Source organism: Candoia aspera, chromosome 6, assembly GCF_035149785.1.
Source record: "Candoia aspera isolate rCanAsp1 chromosome 6, rCanAsp1.hap2, whole genome shotgun sequence".
NCBI classification, from domain to species: domain Eukaryota; kingdom Metazoa; phylum Chordata; class Lepidosauria; order Squamata; family Boidae; genus Candoia; species Candoia aspera.
The window spans coordinates 64,467,188-64,483,517 of record NC_086158.1 but is presented as its reverse complement, the minus strand read 5'-3'; the positions used below and the strand labels follow the sequence as shown (position 1 = coordinate 64,483,517).

The 16,330-nt window shown below is 37.1% G+C and overlaps 1 protein-coding gene across 2 annotated transcripts in view; it reads right to left on the bottom strand.

Annotated features, from left to right (window-relative positions):
* The window catches only part of EDRF1 (erythroid differentiation regulatory factor 1), a 41,399-nt gene extending 27,174 nt beyond the window's left edge, over window positions 1-14,225 (bottom strand). Inside the window, exons 1-9 of one of the 2 annotated variants that reach the window (XM_063307334.1) lie at window positions 13,940-14,225; window positions 12,950-13,158; window positions 11,739-11,805; window positions 8,174-8,299; window positions 7,073-7,197; window positions 5,640-5,799; window positions 1,438-1,539; window positions 1,039-1,160; window positions 187-298 (exon numbers count right to left, since the gene is read on the bottom strand). In XM_063307334.1, coding sequence (XP_063163404.1) covers window positions 187-298; window positions 1,039-1,160; window positions 1,438-1,539; window positions 5,640-5,799; window positions 7,073-7,197; window positions 8,174-8,299; window positions 11,739-11,805; window positions 12,950-13,158; window positions 13,940-14,056 — 1,140 coding nt within the window. In that variant the 5' untranslated portion in view covers window positions 14,057-14,225. The remainder of the gene's footprint in view (window positions 1-186; window positions 299-1,038; window positions 1,161-1,437; window positions 1,540-5,639; window positions 5,800-7,072; window positions 7,198-8,173; window positions 8,300-11,738; window positions 11,806-12,949; window positions 13,159-13,939) is intronic. The other variant, XM_063307335.1, reaches the window with a different exon arrangement.
* Between the last annotated feature and the right edge of the window lie 2,105 nt (window positions 14,226-16,330).

Below are 16,330 nucleotides of genomic sequence, written 5' to 3'. Positions count from 1 at the left end.
GCAACCTTCCCTGAATGGATACTTTACATTTTCTTCAACCAATGTTCTCTTCAGTAACTGCCTATGCTAGCTAAGAACTTCAAAGGTTATATCTGAACATATCTAGGAGACACCACACTGGCTTCATTACTCTTTTGCTCTATTGAGATTAAGAAAGCAATCAGAATATTTTGGTTCAAAATTTACCTGAACAATTCCATTGACATGGAAACACATAACAAGCTCTGGAACATTGCAGATCAAGTTGTCCAACCAATAATCAATGCCTGTTAGCACATTAATTGGCTTATTGTTATCCCTTCAAACAAAAATGAATGTTCTAATGTTATTTCAATAAAATAGTTAGGACTGATTAAAAATATAAATAGAAGTTTTGCTTTCAAATTAAATACTAGGTTTATACAATATAACCCTCTGGATATTAGCTATCAGGGCTAATAGGAAAACAGAAACATTTGCAGCAGATATGAACTCAACAGTGATTTTGAATATGACAATTTTGTATTTTTATTTCTGCTATGTAATGGAAACTTTTGAATACAAGAAGTAACTTTAATGATACCCTTTAAAACCATCTAATTAGATTATCACCAAAATAAAAAAAATAATTCCAAGTGAACTATAGAGACCAAAAATGGGAAGTGTATAAGCTACAAAATAGAAGAGAGTTTGATCTATCAGTATCTTACATGTTTTAATTCCTTTATATTTAACATATTCAAGACACTGAATAGGTACTTTATTTGCCAAATATGCAAAATAATAGATTAGATTTTTTTAAAGACTCCTCATCCGTTGGAACTACTTAAGCTTAGTTCATATTTGAATAAGGAATTCATTTATGATGTAACTTTTTAGCAGCTAGTTATAAACTAAATGCTCATCACATATACCCCAGGAGTAATACCTGAACCCACAAAACCAAGTTACATGTGTTATAAATGAAAAATGCAAGTTTACACACAAATTATAAATAAGAATGACAAGTTAGCAGCATTTTTCAATAGAAAGCTATCTTATCTAATTCACTTAATTCACCTGAGACGCAAGCTGACAGCAGGGTATCTTCCTCCTCCAAATATAGGCATATTTGAACCTACCAACATGTGAATATCTTCAAATGTCCACAAGATGTTCCGAACAAAGTCATTTTTAAGACCCTTTAAATTTGAAGAAGATGCCATGTATAAACATTTATTCTCTTTATTATAAAAAGAAAATGTAACATAGCTTTGCAGACTTAAAAGAAACCAAGATGCACAATAAGCAAATAAAATATAGCAAATGATAGCTATGCTAGACTTTCACAGCAAAGATCAAGATCGCAGGTGCCACAAAACAATTCATAAAAATGATTTCCCCCCCCTCAGCTGTACTGTAAATCAAAGTGAGTTACAGGATTTTATTTCTCAGGTCAAATTCCACATAAAATCATACCTGACTGCTTTCCCCGTCACTGAACAAAGTAGTTAGGTTTTGTTCTTTGGGGGCTGAGGCCACATGCCCCACTACATATGAGGGTTCAAGAGGCACATTTCCCTGTGAAAAGCACAAGGGCATAAGTGATTCTACTGTTGAAATTATATAATTTTAAATAAAGCACCTATTCTGCATATTGGTTAACCAATCTGTGAAGGCTTCATTCACTGAACATATTTACCAAGTTCTTTTCAACTGATACCTACAAACAGTCCATCATGAAAATTATTGTTTATAAACAGCTCCTTCTAAGACTTTGTAATTTCATTGTTCATATAAGCACTCTTATCCAGAAAATATTGTTCTACAAACTTCTGCACAGAATTCAAGCAAGTTTATTTATATACTAGTTTTGGTAGTCTTCTGGATGTTTTGCAGTGATAGCATTATAAATATTCCTGATGGATAGCCAAATGTTTGCTTGCAATTATATTGTAAATATCCTTCAGTTAGTATTAACTTTTTTTTTATTCTCACAACCCCTGAGCCCAAAAGTGGAGAACTGAACCCTGCTTAAGTCCTCCACTGTCCCTCCACAAGGAGAACTTCAGAGAGAAAACATTCCTCAGGTCTCTCCTTCCTCAGTCACTCTTCCACATAGAGAGGAAGGGAGCAAATGCTATTCCTACTATAAGAAACCATAATTCTCCATCTTTTGTATAGTAAACACTGCTTCCTGACTCACTGTATGCAGAAAAGATACTCCCTTTAGGATGAAACAGAAATAAATTACTGCTGGACTCCTGCACAGAAATACTTTAAGAGGGTGAGGAATGGGGAAAGGCTTTCTACTACAGTATAGGTTTCTGGAGGCCAAATTGTTTAATTGCTACAGAGGCTAGAGATTTTCCAGTCTTGCCACAGCACTCTCGATTGACATTACATTCTCAGTAGTCCTAACATAGATTTATCTATCACTTTAAGGAGACATATTGGCTATCCATGCAGTTCTTATTCAGTAATATTATAAGGAACTTAACACAAAAATGAAGGGAAAAACGGTTGACAACATAATGGTGCAGACAGAAGATCAACAAGTAGACAAAGGAAAACACCCTGAATTTGACAAAACAGGAATATGTCAACTGTTGCAGGAACTGAAAGCACAAGAATGTGGGAGAACTCAGAGACACTAACACTTTGAATGAAAGGCTAGAGATATGAAGATGATAAAAAACATGAAGGGGATAAATCAAGTTGATTAAGGAAAGATAATGTAGACACGAATGATAGTGGTAGTTAAATTTAGCAGAGTAAATGGAATCTATAATGCCAATCAGTAAACAAATTATATTTGAAAGCAAGATATCTTTGTGAGGTATAAAACTCTGAAGCAGATGTTTAAGGTATTTCCTGCAAAGTATTGCACATCTCATAGTTAGCTGATCATTTTAAAAATATTTGTATTATAGTTCTCCTCTAGGTAACTCAGAACAGTATACACAAAGTAAACTCAGATAGAATAACTTGTGAGGTAGGCTAAGTTAAAAGGAAAAATTTGAAATCAAGTTTCTCTAGTTGATTCTATTTGAAAAATAATTATACTAGCACTATAATGATTTACACTTTGGTATTTTCAAAACAAGGACCACATCTTCACACAGGAACCACTTTAATGGTTTTCCTGGTTCTAGTAATTCCATTCTATGCTACATTGGTCAGACCCCACCTCAAGTATCATAATCTGTTTCAAGCACTACACTTGGAACCAGTCCAAAAAAGAAAAAAAGAGGATGATCAAGGGATTGGCAGTTAAATCCTATGAAGGGAGATTGAAGAAGCTGAATAAAGATATAACAGCACTTTTCAAGTAGCAGAAGAAGTATCACAAGGAAGTCATGACCTGTGCTCTATTGTCCCAGAGTCTTAGATTACAGAAGGGCAGAATGTCTGGAAGAACATACTATAAAGGAGAGCAGTTTTGACAAATACTTAGGGAGCTAAGGGGCTTCTCCTCATTGGATATGTTGAAGTAGAAATTGGACAGTTATCCATGGGGGATCTTTTACTTTGGATTCCTGCACTAAACAGGAGGTGCCCCTTCTAATTTTATGATTCTATGACTTTGTATGTCTATCCTTCTTCATTCTGTGAAGCAAGTCAATACAAAGAGATTTTTCTCAAGTACAAGTAGTCTTAGGGTTACGACAGCAATTGGGACTGGGACTGCTGTCACTAAGGGATGCAGTCGTAAAGTGTGATGTCACATGGCCGCATTGCTTAGTGACCACAATCCAGGCAGTCCCGGTTGCTGTCATAATCCCAAGATGCATGGGTCATTAAGTGGGAAGCGGTGGGAGTCCCGGGTAAGATGCTCAGGGGTGCCACAGGGTTGGGGGAGGCCCGGGGAGGCCTGGGCTAGGCCACATGCATGTTGGGGAAGGGAGGTGCTGCGGCCGAAGGAAGAAGGGCACGGTGCAGTGCGAGCACAGGGAAGCCGAGGGAAAGAGGGTGCAGCACAGTATGCAGGAAGGCCAGGGAAGGGGGGACTTACCACAGCGACCTGTGACCTTTCCTGCCAGCTTCTCCATTGGCTTTGCTTGTGGGAAGCCATTAAAGGTAGCAAATGGCAATCATGTGACCGCAGGATGCTGCAACCATCGTGAGAGCTGGTTGCCAAGCACCCAAGTCGCTATAAGATGACTGAGGGGATGCTGCTGGAACTTCAAAGACCAGTCATAAGTACCATTTATCCAGTACTGTTGCAACTTTGAATGGTCGTTGAACAAGTGGTTGGTATGTGAGAAAGACCTTGAAAGACAGGGCGAAGAGATGCTGCCTATGGAACCGTCAGATAAGAGAGGGCATAGCCTGCAGTTGCATAATGGGTGGAGAAAGAGGCTCAGAAGGGACCCTACCTAGCTTCCCAGGCTGTAAAGGAGACAGCAGGAGATTTGTACTTTCAGACTTGCAAGATTCTTTTAATGTAGCCTTACAATGAAGTAGAATTAGCTCATCTGATTGTGTTCCCTGTCTGGTCTACCTGGGAAGGCTGACAGGAAGATTACCTGTAGGTGCAAATTAAAATCCTTTTAAAAGCAATAAATAATATGACCAATCTTTGGCATTTGGCTACTTGTTACTGATGAATCTCATCCTTAAATTAGGATGCAACCATCTTATGGGTGCTAATCTACCAAATGAAGAACAGTAAATTATATAGTACTTTCCTTTGCATTATGGAAATGTCTAGTTCTTCTGATGAACATATGCTAGTAGTTGATAATAAAAATTAACATAGCATATAGTAATTTCCAACCTAGCATGTAAAACTAACCTATGCAGCCAAACTATGGGCAAGCCTGAGCTCACTTAGTTTCCTAGTATGTAGACCAAAACACTGATTTCTCCTGACAATTTCTCTTTGGATACTCAGGTCTCTGGAACTTTTGCAACAGAATTCCTGCAAAGATGGACTATAAAGAGATATGGAAATTTCTGGAACAAATTTGGGAACACATGAAGAACAGTAATATACTTGAATAGCACCCTAAATTAGCAGGAAAAGCATTTATTCTATAGCAAAGATTTGGGTATATGTTTTCTGAAACAACATTCAAAGACTGAGTTACAGATTTTCCTTATTAACAAGATTATCTGAAGCAAAGTATTAACAATAAAAGCTGGCCTGACATAAAAAGAACACGGGGATATTATCTAGGCTGTAAGCAATCCATTTTCCCAAGTTTCTGATCCATCCACCATTCAGAGCTTAAAACAGGGAAGAAAACCATAAATTTTCATATCACACCAGAAAAAGTGTAGCTTTAATCTAATCTTTTTTCTCAGTCATGCTCTCATTTACTTTCTGTGTGAGCAGGCAGCTGACAAATTTTCATGTTAACTACAGGACTTTGTAATCTCTTCTTAAATACAATCAAAGCAAATCAAACAGTGCAATTTGAAGTATGTCTAATGGTTTAATTGGGACATATATTTAAGCTCAGGTACATAAATGGCCTGGAGATCCTGAGTGCTCTCCACACCATGCTACCTAGTAAGCTCTCATACACTCACTTACAAGAAGTGTTTTGCCCCCATCTTCCTATAAAAAAGGGGCAGGAAGATGCAATTTTTCCCTGCTGTTTAACAGTCACCAGACTAGCCACTGGAAATAGTGCTATGAGAAACAACTGCTATCGAGAGGACACAATATCTACCTGTTTAGAAGCACCTGCATCTTCAGAAAGAGAGGAAGGCATTTCAAAAGGGGCTGGCCAAGAAACCCTGCTAGGTTCATCAGTTTCATCTTCTGTTGTTTCTTCTTGATTTTGCTCTTTGGAGCTAGGAACAGGTTGAGCAGCTTCATCACCATTGATGCTGACAAGACAGAAACCAAAAATGTTAATTAAATCATTTTCATAAAACCTTACATTTTAATATTATGTATTAATAATATCCTAATATCTACAATTAATGTGAACACACAGAATTTCTACAGATGTAATTTTTATCACATAGATGGTTTTCAACAGCAGAGAATAGAAGCATTACATTTTTCAATCAGCCACTGTATCTGTCATTTTTGTTTCTATCTAGGGTTCTCAGCATGGTATCTATACCTGCAAGCAACTGCAACATAGTAGATTTGCCTCTTATTTATTTTATCATAATTTCTAATTGGGAGTCTAACATACCAAAAAACTAAGAGTCAGTCTACAATTCCGTATTTCTTTCCAAGGATAATTCTTAAGCCTATGAAAGTCTCTGCAGTAAACATTCTTAGAAGTGTGTCCAGCTACTAGGGAGCACACACAGAAAGGACAACGGAGAATATCATGGGTAGACTAGATGAGGGATGTGCAAATGGTGTATGTATATTGCCCATGTTTTGGTGTGATATGCACTGTGTATGTGTGCTGTCTTTTTATGGAGATGGTTCTGTGTGCCATTTTCTGAACAGCACCAATTTACTTTCTATGAAACACTATTTTGATATAATTTGTACAGGCCAATATATGTAATTTGGGATTCAGCCCTGTCTCTGCTTTGGACCCAGTTTCCTGAATAAATCACCTGTCCCTGAGTCTCATCATTTTGCTTTTGATAGATACTAGAGCAAAAAACCCATATATTTTCCGAAGCATGCAATCTTGCTGCCATTCAGCCATCTGGATTCACCATTACAAAAGTATAAACAGTTACAAGCCTAGTTTTGCAGCAAGATACAGACTATTAGACGGTCTTAATTCAATTTCTTTACATTTTTTTAGTGTCCCTTAAGAAAAATATTAAATAAAAAGAAATCACATTCAAGTGCCTTCATTTTTGATACTACATCTGGATTCAAAGTGCTACATGTTCATGGAAACTTAAAGCTCTCCCTGTCTAGCCACAGGCAACTGCAGCTCTCCAAAGGAGGAGGACCTTTTGGAATGACACCCCATGGGAAATGAGAGACTATAATCAGAAGGGAAAATCACCTTGTATGTGCTCTTCTCTTCTCAGTCAATGTTCAGAAACAGAACAGATATAATATCATCTAAGCTTTGAAATGATGGTTTTTATTTAGGATGTAGATACATTATAGGATAAACACAAAGGAACAATTTAACAGAATTACAAAAACCAAAAAAAAATTACAAAGAGGTACCTGTAATATAAAAATTTGGAAAGTATAGCTTTGTGGTACCAATGTTCTTTGCTCTTCTTTTTTCGTTGCCACTTCTGATCTATTAATCTCTGATAGAATTCTTTCAGCCATGTCCAGTCTCCAGTCTAAATGATAAACAAAAATAAGAACTCAAAAAGGAAGTTGTAGTCATTACCTTATCAATGGTAATATATATATATATATATATATATATATATATATATATATACACACACACACATACATACACATACATACATACATATACATATACATATACATATACATATACATATACATATACATATACATATATATATATATAAATAAAGATGCCCTTGAGTTAAGCATGGTTCCTGGTATCTACACTGACATATCCAGACAGTTTTCTTGGCAACAGTATACAAATACACAGAGACTGGTATTCAGGCAGCATACAAATCTTTGTAATAAAAGATTAAAAATGAGTGGTTTTCCATCTTTTTCCAAGATGCTTTTTTTGACTTTTTGGTCTAGTTTACAGCCTTAAATTCTCATCTGTTAAGAGATTTGTTCACTTGATACCAAAGAGTGGCTCAATGAAATGTGTCTACTCTTAGCCTTGAAATACCTCTTTAATTATATACTGAAAAGACTGGACAATATGATTCTTTGGGGTCAAGGCCTAATTTGTTGTTCAAAAATAGAAAATTTTATTTAGTATTCATCTATTTTTAGTGGTTTTTCTTTTTTCTATTTTGTCTTATTTTTCTTTCCTTAGTGGTATTAAAACAATAAATAAATAATAATGCTTTCACCTGTTGAGATAATTTCTTTATTATGATAATACAAATATCCCATATAGCATGTTGAGCCTTTGAGTTCTTTCAAGTGCTTCATCAAACAAAATTCTAGAAAAATGAAGATGCCTTTCATTAAAATGTATTGGTAGATGTTCCACATAATCAAACTAGATTTGCCCTAGAACTCTCCTGAGGATCACAGATTGTTTCACCATCCCAATGCTCCTAGAAAGAATCCCTAGTGTTTCTGACAATATCACTGGAGGATAAACAGCAGCATTATAAACTAAATAAGATAGTACAAGATAACTGTGATCACCTGTGATGATCTCATAAAGAGTTCCTGAATATCTAAATCATCCAAAAGAAGCGTTCTCCCAATTCGATGTACTGCCATGCTGACATGCGATTTGCTGTAAGGTATCTTGAGAAGCTTTTTAATATTCTGCAGAGTAAGAGAAAAAGAATGCTTTTGAGGAATTGGGCAGATTTGCAACTCGGAAGCTTCCACTCAGATTAACTTGAGAGGATTTTAAAAAAGAAAGAAATCAGCTTTGGAGCATAGTTTCTGACTGACATTTATCAACGTCATCAGAATTTTTAAAGGCTTTTTGGTGAAACTTGAAAATGACTCAGTTCAGATATTCAGCAAAACTTCTGTGAATTCTGATTAAGGAAGCCTTACAATGGTTTGGTGTAACATTGAATTAGCACCCAACATTTCCTATAAACTTTAAAACTCTTGCTCTCTCCCCAGGGTTGGTATATTTTACAGGGATTTTGCAATATTTTTTTAATAATCATTTTATCTTTTATAATTATTTTTATTTATTCATTGTTTTTACCTCACTGTTGTATCTATCTATCTATCTATCTATCTATCTATCTATCTATCTATCTATCTATCTATCTATCAAATTTTATCACTGCCCATCTCCCTCCCAAGGAGGGACTCTGGGCGGTTTACAATAAAATAGAGTTAAAAACCAAAACAGTTATAAATACAATAAATATAATAAAAGTAAGAATGTAATGGAGTCATGATGGGCATGAGTTCTTTATCAGACAGTGAGTATAGTAGGTCCATCAGAAGTCACATTTAGGGCACTAGCCATGCCCAAGTATGGCTATTCCCCCTTCCATTCCAAGCCTGCTGGCAAAACCAGGTCTTTAATCTTTTTCAAAAGTCCAGGAGAGAGGTGGCCTGTCTCACCTCTGGGGGAAGGATGTTCCAAAGGGCGGGAGCTACTGCGGAGAAGGCACACTTCGTAGACCCCGCTAGGTGGAATTCTTTTACGGATGGGGTCCGTAACATGCCCTCCCTGCATGACCGGGTGGGACAGATCGATGTAATCAGGACGAGATGGTCCCTCAGATATTCTGTATGCTGTCCAGAGTCACCTTATGTGAGATGGGTGGCCATATAAATTTGAGCAATAAATAAAAAACATGAATCAGAAACACTGGTTTCAAAAGAGTTCAGAAACCATGTTTTACACTAAATATGAGTTAAGAGAATGTTGTCCAAATTAACAAATTATAGATATTTCTCTAATCCCAGCACTGCTGTAACTAGAGACTGGAATACTACACAGAGGAAAACTGAAAAGCTGTAAACCATGGCTTATCTAAATACTTGGATTGTCAATTATTATGGCTTGGAGAAATTCCTGTGTGGAAGAAGTAATACGATGGAAATATGAATAGAAAAGTATTAATGTACTTTACAGTACTTTGGTTTTAATTTGTAATAGGATTTTTTAAATCAATGCAGCAAACACAAATGCTAAAACATTTGGACTGCATTCACATGTCACACCAAGCCAGGCTAATGGCTGTTATCTTCACCTCCTGGTTGACGTGGATAGAAAACATCATCACTAGTTAGTTTAGAACTTGGTTCATTTACAGTAGGGGTCCAGAGCTGCACATGGCACCTCTAATAATTCTCGTTAAATGATTGCTGGAAAATTTCTCACCATTTTGAGATGGAGAACACATACACATGCATATACAAACTAGGTGTAACCTAGTTTAAAAGTCAATGAACAACTCCAAAGTGTCTCTGAAATGTTAACTCCAGCCTTTCACATGGCATAGTCTTAATGACTTGCATCTCTGCCCTACTCTAAAATATAAACTGCTTCTCATTTTCACCCAGAAGTGGCCTACTCCTACTTTAGGGACTAATAATCTGAACACATTATATACATTACTTCGGTCTGGCCTAACCAAGAATAAAGCCATTATCTATTACAAACAAAGGCTATATTCCCTGGTTAGGAAAAGATGAAAATAGCATGTCTTTGTGAAGACAGTGTGCTAAACTGTGTAATCAGCAACTACTATTTTTTGTCATGCCAGCTGGAGATGAAGACAACAGACATACATATTAAACAAACATTAGCTTGGCATCTTTATATGCCCTAACAGGATTTTAAAAATGTGCTATTAAAAACATCACAAAAATAATGAAAATATCGTGTAACATGAGAAAATGCTGAGAACTCTCAAAAGTTCAAGGAGCATTTTAATTTCACAAATGGAACGGATCATAGTACTTCTATAAGTCTAGTGGCATCGAGGTCAGAAAGCAGTGTTTCTCCATCACAGCATCTATACTACACAACAACCTCCTCTTAGAGGTGAGCTTGCCTCAACACTGACTACCTTCTGGAAGTTGGTCAAGACTGATCTTTACAAAGTTTTAGCTCTTCCTCTCCTGTGCAATACCTTATCTCCCCACTCAAAGCAAAATATATATGAGAGGGTTGTGAACAACTCCTAATGCAGCAAATGAACATTCCAAACTCTGTAAGGGAAATGACAAATCTCCTCATTTTAATTCATGCAAACTTGATTGGACTAAGCCACTTCTCTGAATGGAAAGGTACCTTTGGATTCAACCCATTGCATCTGCATTAGATTATGCTAATCAGCTCCTAATCAGAACACTATTCTTCTGAAGTACGACTATCTCGATATTAAAAGTGTAGGCATTTAATGCTGTCAAATAGTAGCAGAAGTAATTTTTATTTAGTGTGCACTTATGACTAAGTTCAGTACAGGTAAATCAATAAAATATAATACAGCATCAACCAGAATCAACAATAAACACTAAAGTAATCAATATTAGCCCAACTGTAACATAAATCTACATGACAAAAAAAAATATTCCAGCTTTATAAAAGTCCTGCAAAAAGAAGTGTGTTAAGGGCATTTTTAACCCTCCATATGTGGTTTAAGGGAGAGATGATCCCAGGGAATTGAAGCTAGATGGGGAAAAGTCGTAAGATCTGACGCGGCCATTTTAACACAAGGAAAAAACTGATATTTTAAATATTTTAAACAATTATCACAATGAGACAATTATGAGCTTATGCCTGTCAAATGATATGAGGAAAAGCAGCAGCAATCAGACCTTAATATAGGTTCCAACAGCTATCAGCTGAGAACTGGGAAATAATTATCAAGATTCACTGAGTTATTGCTAATTTTAAAGGAAGGTAAAGGGAGCTTTCATACCAGGGAGCTATTGCTTCCTGGTAGTAGTGCTGGTTCTGAAGAACAGCTTCCCTGTGGAAGTCAGGCTGGTCCCTTTCCCTGCTTGCACTTAGAAAAATCCTGAAAACAGAACTGTTCTAAAGGGAAATCTAATTAGACTGGGCCATCTCTGTCTTATTTGTTATATTGTTTTATTCTTTAGTTATATTGTTTTGATTATGCTGATTGTTTGAAACTATTCTTTCTGTATCATGTTAATCACTATATCATGTTAAATGATTTTCGCATGAAACTTTCCCCCTTTAAAATGTGGTAAGATTAATTAAATAATTTAGCAAGTTTGGGTTATGCACTGTTATTTTACTTAAGAATATACGTACCTCAGAATCTGATACAACATCCACATCATTTCCAACTGAGTCGATAAAATCATATGCCATGCCAAAGCTATTTTAAATAGAGATATGAAATTAATCAAGTATTCCTTTAGTTTTCAAAATCAATGCACTTTTTATTATTTCAGTTTTGTACCCCATCTTTTCATCTCCAAGGCATTCAAAACAGCTAATAGATTTTTAAAACTGAAATCTACTTAAAACAGCAGTTAAAATCACCGTAAACCTGGCTAAAAAGAGAATTATCCTTTTCTATAACCAAAAAGAGTGAAGAACAACTGCCAAGGGATTGCATTCCATAGCACTTGATCAATGCATAGCTTTTAAATGTAATCCATAATTATATAACTAAACAACATTATAAATCATTTAAATATTAGGAGTTTAGACCAACTGCTTCTCTCTGCCTTCTCCTGGCAGTAAGGTTGTATAGGGAGACGGTAATAGATCCCATCATCACCACCAATTCAGTTGTAAACAGGAAAAAGGAGGACAACAATCGGCCATCTCTATTATTGCTACTGATTTATAGAGGAAGGGATCCCAGTCCTTTTCCTCAGAAAAATATTTTTTCCTTTCCAAAACTCAATATTTACTGCCATTATTTTTCCTCAGGAAAAAAAACAAAAATGTACTCATTTCCCTCCTGAGCAAAATTTGTTATTAGATGTAAAACATAATTTTATTGGTAACAACAGAAAAACCGAAATAGAAAATTGAAATAATAATGGTATATGCTCAGTTATTGTAATGAACACGGGGGTGGGGTGGGGTGGAGGTATGGGTGGGGGAAAGAGAGAGAGTTGATCAGAAATGTATCATTCTGTACTTATAGACCAGACTTCAACCAAATTCTTCCACAGAATATAACTTTCCTTTCTAACCCCATTCTCCACCCTGGTTTATTTTTATACACACCGGCTGACACATCAAAATAAGGTTGGATTCACATCCAAATTTTGGTAGATATACTACATCTGGGCTGCAAAATATGGGACAGCCATTCGATGACAGCAAAGAGATACAATTTTTTTCCCCTAATGGTATATATAGGAGCTAAAGCATTTTGTACCAAGTGTGTTTGTGTGTGTATTCTGAAATTGCTAGAAAATTGTCGTTTTCAGCAATTCCAATGGATTGACATTAAATCAAATTTATCTGTAAATCATAATTCATGAAAAGTTCCCAATATTTACCTTGAAAATGGTTTGCTTTTCTTGCTGTTGCCAAGAATAGTTGCCCCTGCTGGTCCCAGTTTTGCACTTTCACGTAACCAGTTAGCAGGTGGAAGTTTTAGATCAGTCTTTTCCTGAAGACGAGCAAATGCTGCTTGTGGTGGTGCAGATGAATATTTTACCACAGCACTGCTCTTTATTTCATTGCCACCAAGAAATAACACAGATCCCTAGATTGTATAAAAGAATGAAGAATTATGTAGTTCAAATGCACATACTCCATACACGTATACTTCATTCATTTGATCTTGTTCAAAACAAGTCATAAAAAAGAATAAGCAAAACTAACTACTCAGTTTTGATATGTTATAAATAAGTGCATCAGCAGTCTGTGTAACAGAATTCATCCCTAGGGACACTGAGTAACGAGGAAGACTTTCTGATGGATCCTCAGTACCATCTGAAGATAATTAAATATAGTTCTACTGTTACAAAAGAAAAGAAGGAAAACTAGCAAACACACTGAAGCTGTTTTAGGGATGCTTCTGATGCCCCTCTACAACCACAAGATAGTTGTATCTAATATATCAGCATTCCTATCCAATCCCTGGAATTCCATTTCACCAGAAACCCTGCTTGTCCTCTTTATTTAAACAACTGGAGACTGTAAACTCGAAGGAAGCAGCTAACCAGGGAAAGAGGTGGTGCATGAGGAGGCATAGAAAAACTGTGACTTCGCTGACTTTGTGTCAGAGCTATGATTTTACTTCTCTGGCTGTCCCAACTTCACCCATTCGCAGATCCTGCCATGTGAACTGGGACTAAACGCTGCGTTTGTTCATCTGTCCCTAAAGTCCAAGTCCAAACGCCTGCCACACAAAGAAGGTAGATGCGGGCTTCACGTTTGCTGAGCTACATGTAAAGGGACCATTGGGAAGACAGACCAGAAGGACAGAGTTCAGGGACTCACGGAACGGAGTTAGCGGCTGCCCTAAAGCCGCGCTGAGATACCTGTTGTTTAGGCTCTTCTTGTTCTCCTGTCAGCGCTACTTGCCCAGGCTCGGGCGTCCCGGGGTAGCTTCTCTCATTGGGGCAAACCCCAGCCCCTGTTCCCCAGAGATCTCCCATTCGTTTCGCTCGGCTCGCGGCAACGAAGAGAGTAGAGTTGCCACAGGAAGTCGAAAGCCCTCTCTGACAGGAGGAGGTTCCTGCAATCTAGAAACCACCGGAAAGAACGCGAAGCAGCCCCAGACGTCCAGCTCTTTCTCTTCCTCGCTGCGTTTCTTTGGTTCCGTTCCTCGCCAAACAGAGAGAAGGCTCCCGCGCGCAGACGAGCTCTCGCGAGATTTCCTACTAATCGTTGGGAGGGAGAGGCAGCGAAGGGGGAAGCCTTGGGCAGAAACTTAGATGTGGCGGGTAGCTCGCTTGGCTGGGGTTCTGCGGGATAGTGGAAATGATCAATTGACATTATTACTTGTCGACTCATGGGCACATAGCCCGTTATATTCCAGACTTCGACTCCATCCCACCCCGTCAGTACAGCAGCAAAATAGGTTGGAGAGTTGTAGTCGAAAAATGTTGGGAAGCACTGGATTGGCTATCCCTTGCTTAATTAAAATAATTAGTGACACCTGCTGTTTCAGCGACAAATGGATGTCTTCCAATTTGATTTAAAGCTCTAGATGTTTGTTCAGACGTACGAAACTAAAAGGACTTTGTTGCGGGGAACTTAAGAAATAGTATGGCCTTCGGCTGAAATTAGAACTTTCTTTTCTTAATATGTATGTGCAAATATCATGAAAAAGGCTGCATGTATTTAATCACATACAACTGGTATATTAATCATCTGTGTGTGTATGTTTGTTTTTCTATTTTTTTCTTCAGCCACTGAAATTATGTTAATAGAGTATATAAAGTTTTTAAGTAATATGTTCTAAGTTGAAATACAGTTACTTCCAATGATAATTGTCTACTGACATACCTTCCAATAACAGGAAATGCTGCTTAAAGTTCTCTTGGAAGTTTTATTTTTCAAAAGTACCTAATGAAATGCTATGTATAGGCTGACCATATTTCCAAGTGGTTAAACTGATACATGGTCCAGATCTCTGGGTAAAGCCAGGAAATGCAGGGTTGAGTCTTCTAAAGCTTGAGCTTGCCGTTTCTGACAAGTTTTGTTTTGTGGCAAATATGTTCATCCTCTCCCAAAGGGAGAGCATAGATTTAGCCATTTAAAAGTATTTCCCCTTTGCCTGTACACTTGGGAGGTGTGTGAGTTTTATCCACTGGCTATACCCACACTTTCTTAAACTGGGGGAAAGAGGTGGTTATAGATGGCTAGTGCTTGTTCTCCATGGGTCTGTACAGTGTATTCCAGGACTTTTTTGTAACTCAGCAAGATGCTGGGACTGGAGCACAAAACTGAGACAAACATAGTCAAACCAGGATGTTTGATAAGCCTAGCTATGTTTTCAGTATTAACTCAAAATTACTCAATTCATTTCTGATATAAAGCCCATGAACTACATTTTGTTTAGACTGTGTATCTCAGTCCAAAAGCATCTTATATTCTGATCATGACAGCAGGCACAATTCAGTCTGCTGCTTATATTATTGCAAAGTTGTTATTGTAGAACTGAGAACTATTATATAATCTTTTAAACTAAACACACTAATAAGAACAATAATAATTGTGAAGCACAAGTGCATATTACCTCCCCCAGTCTACAAGAGCTGCAAGTTCTCTGGCAAGACATCAGTACAGGGGGAAATTAAAAATGCATTTTGCTATTGCAGCCCATAATAGGTTCTACTATACAGTATAGAAAATCAATGAAAACCCAGTAGAGCCAGGTGCCTACATGGTCCTAAGCCATAGTTAGCTCCACAATAAACCACAATTGGCTGGGTTTCATGCATGACTTGCTAGGCTATTCTGGGTAACTCTAGCACAAATCCCATAATCTTTTTCCCATCACTGTGTTCCACAGAACCTTTTAACCATGGTCTGAAGCTCACCTAGAAACCGCAGCCACTTTAGGTCCATATAATATATTCATCCTTAAGGTTCATGTCATAGTTAGGGCTTCCAGGGAGAGGGAAGAAGAAAAAGATTGCTTATTAACCACTCAGACTGATTTAATTTGTCATATAAACACATGAAGCCATAAATAATGGCTTTCAAATTAGTGGCCCAGTTTACAAGATATATTTGTAAATTATACAAGTTACACTGGCTTGTGACATTCATATCCTCTATGTGTGTTTATATACTGCATACATCTCCTAGTTGGTGGGATGAGATAACAATATGTTGGCTTGCAAGATAAGCCTCTAGGTTAGAGATCCTGCTTGCACAGAATAGCATGAGCATGGCAGGGTAAAACTGGGCTTTAATTCTGC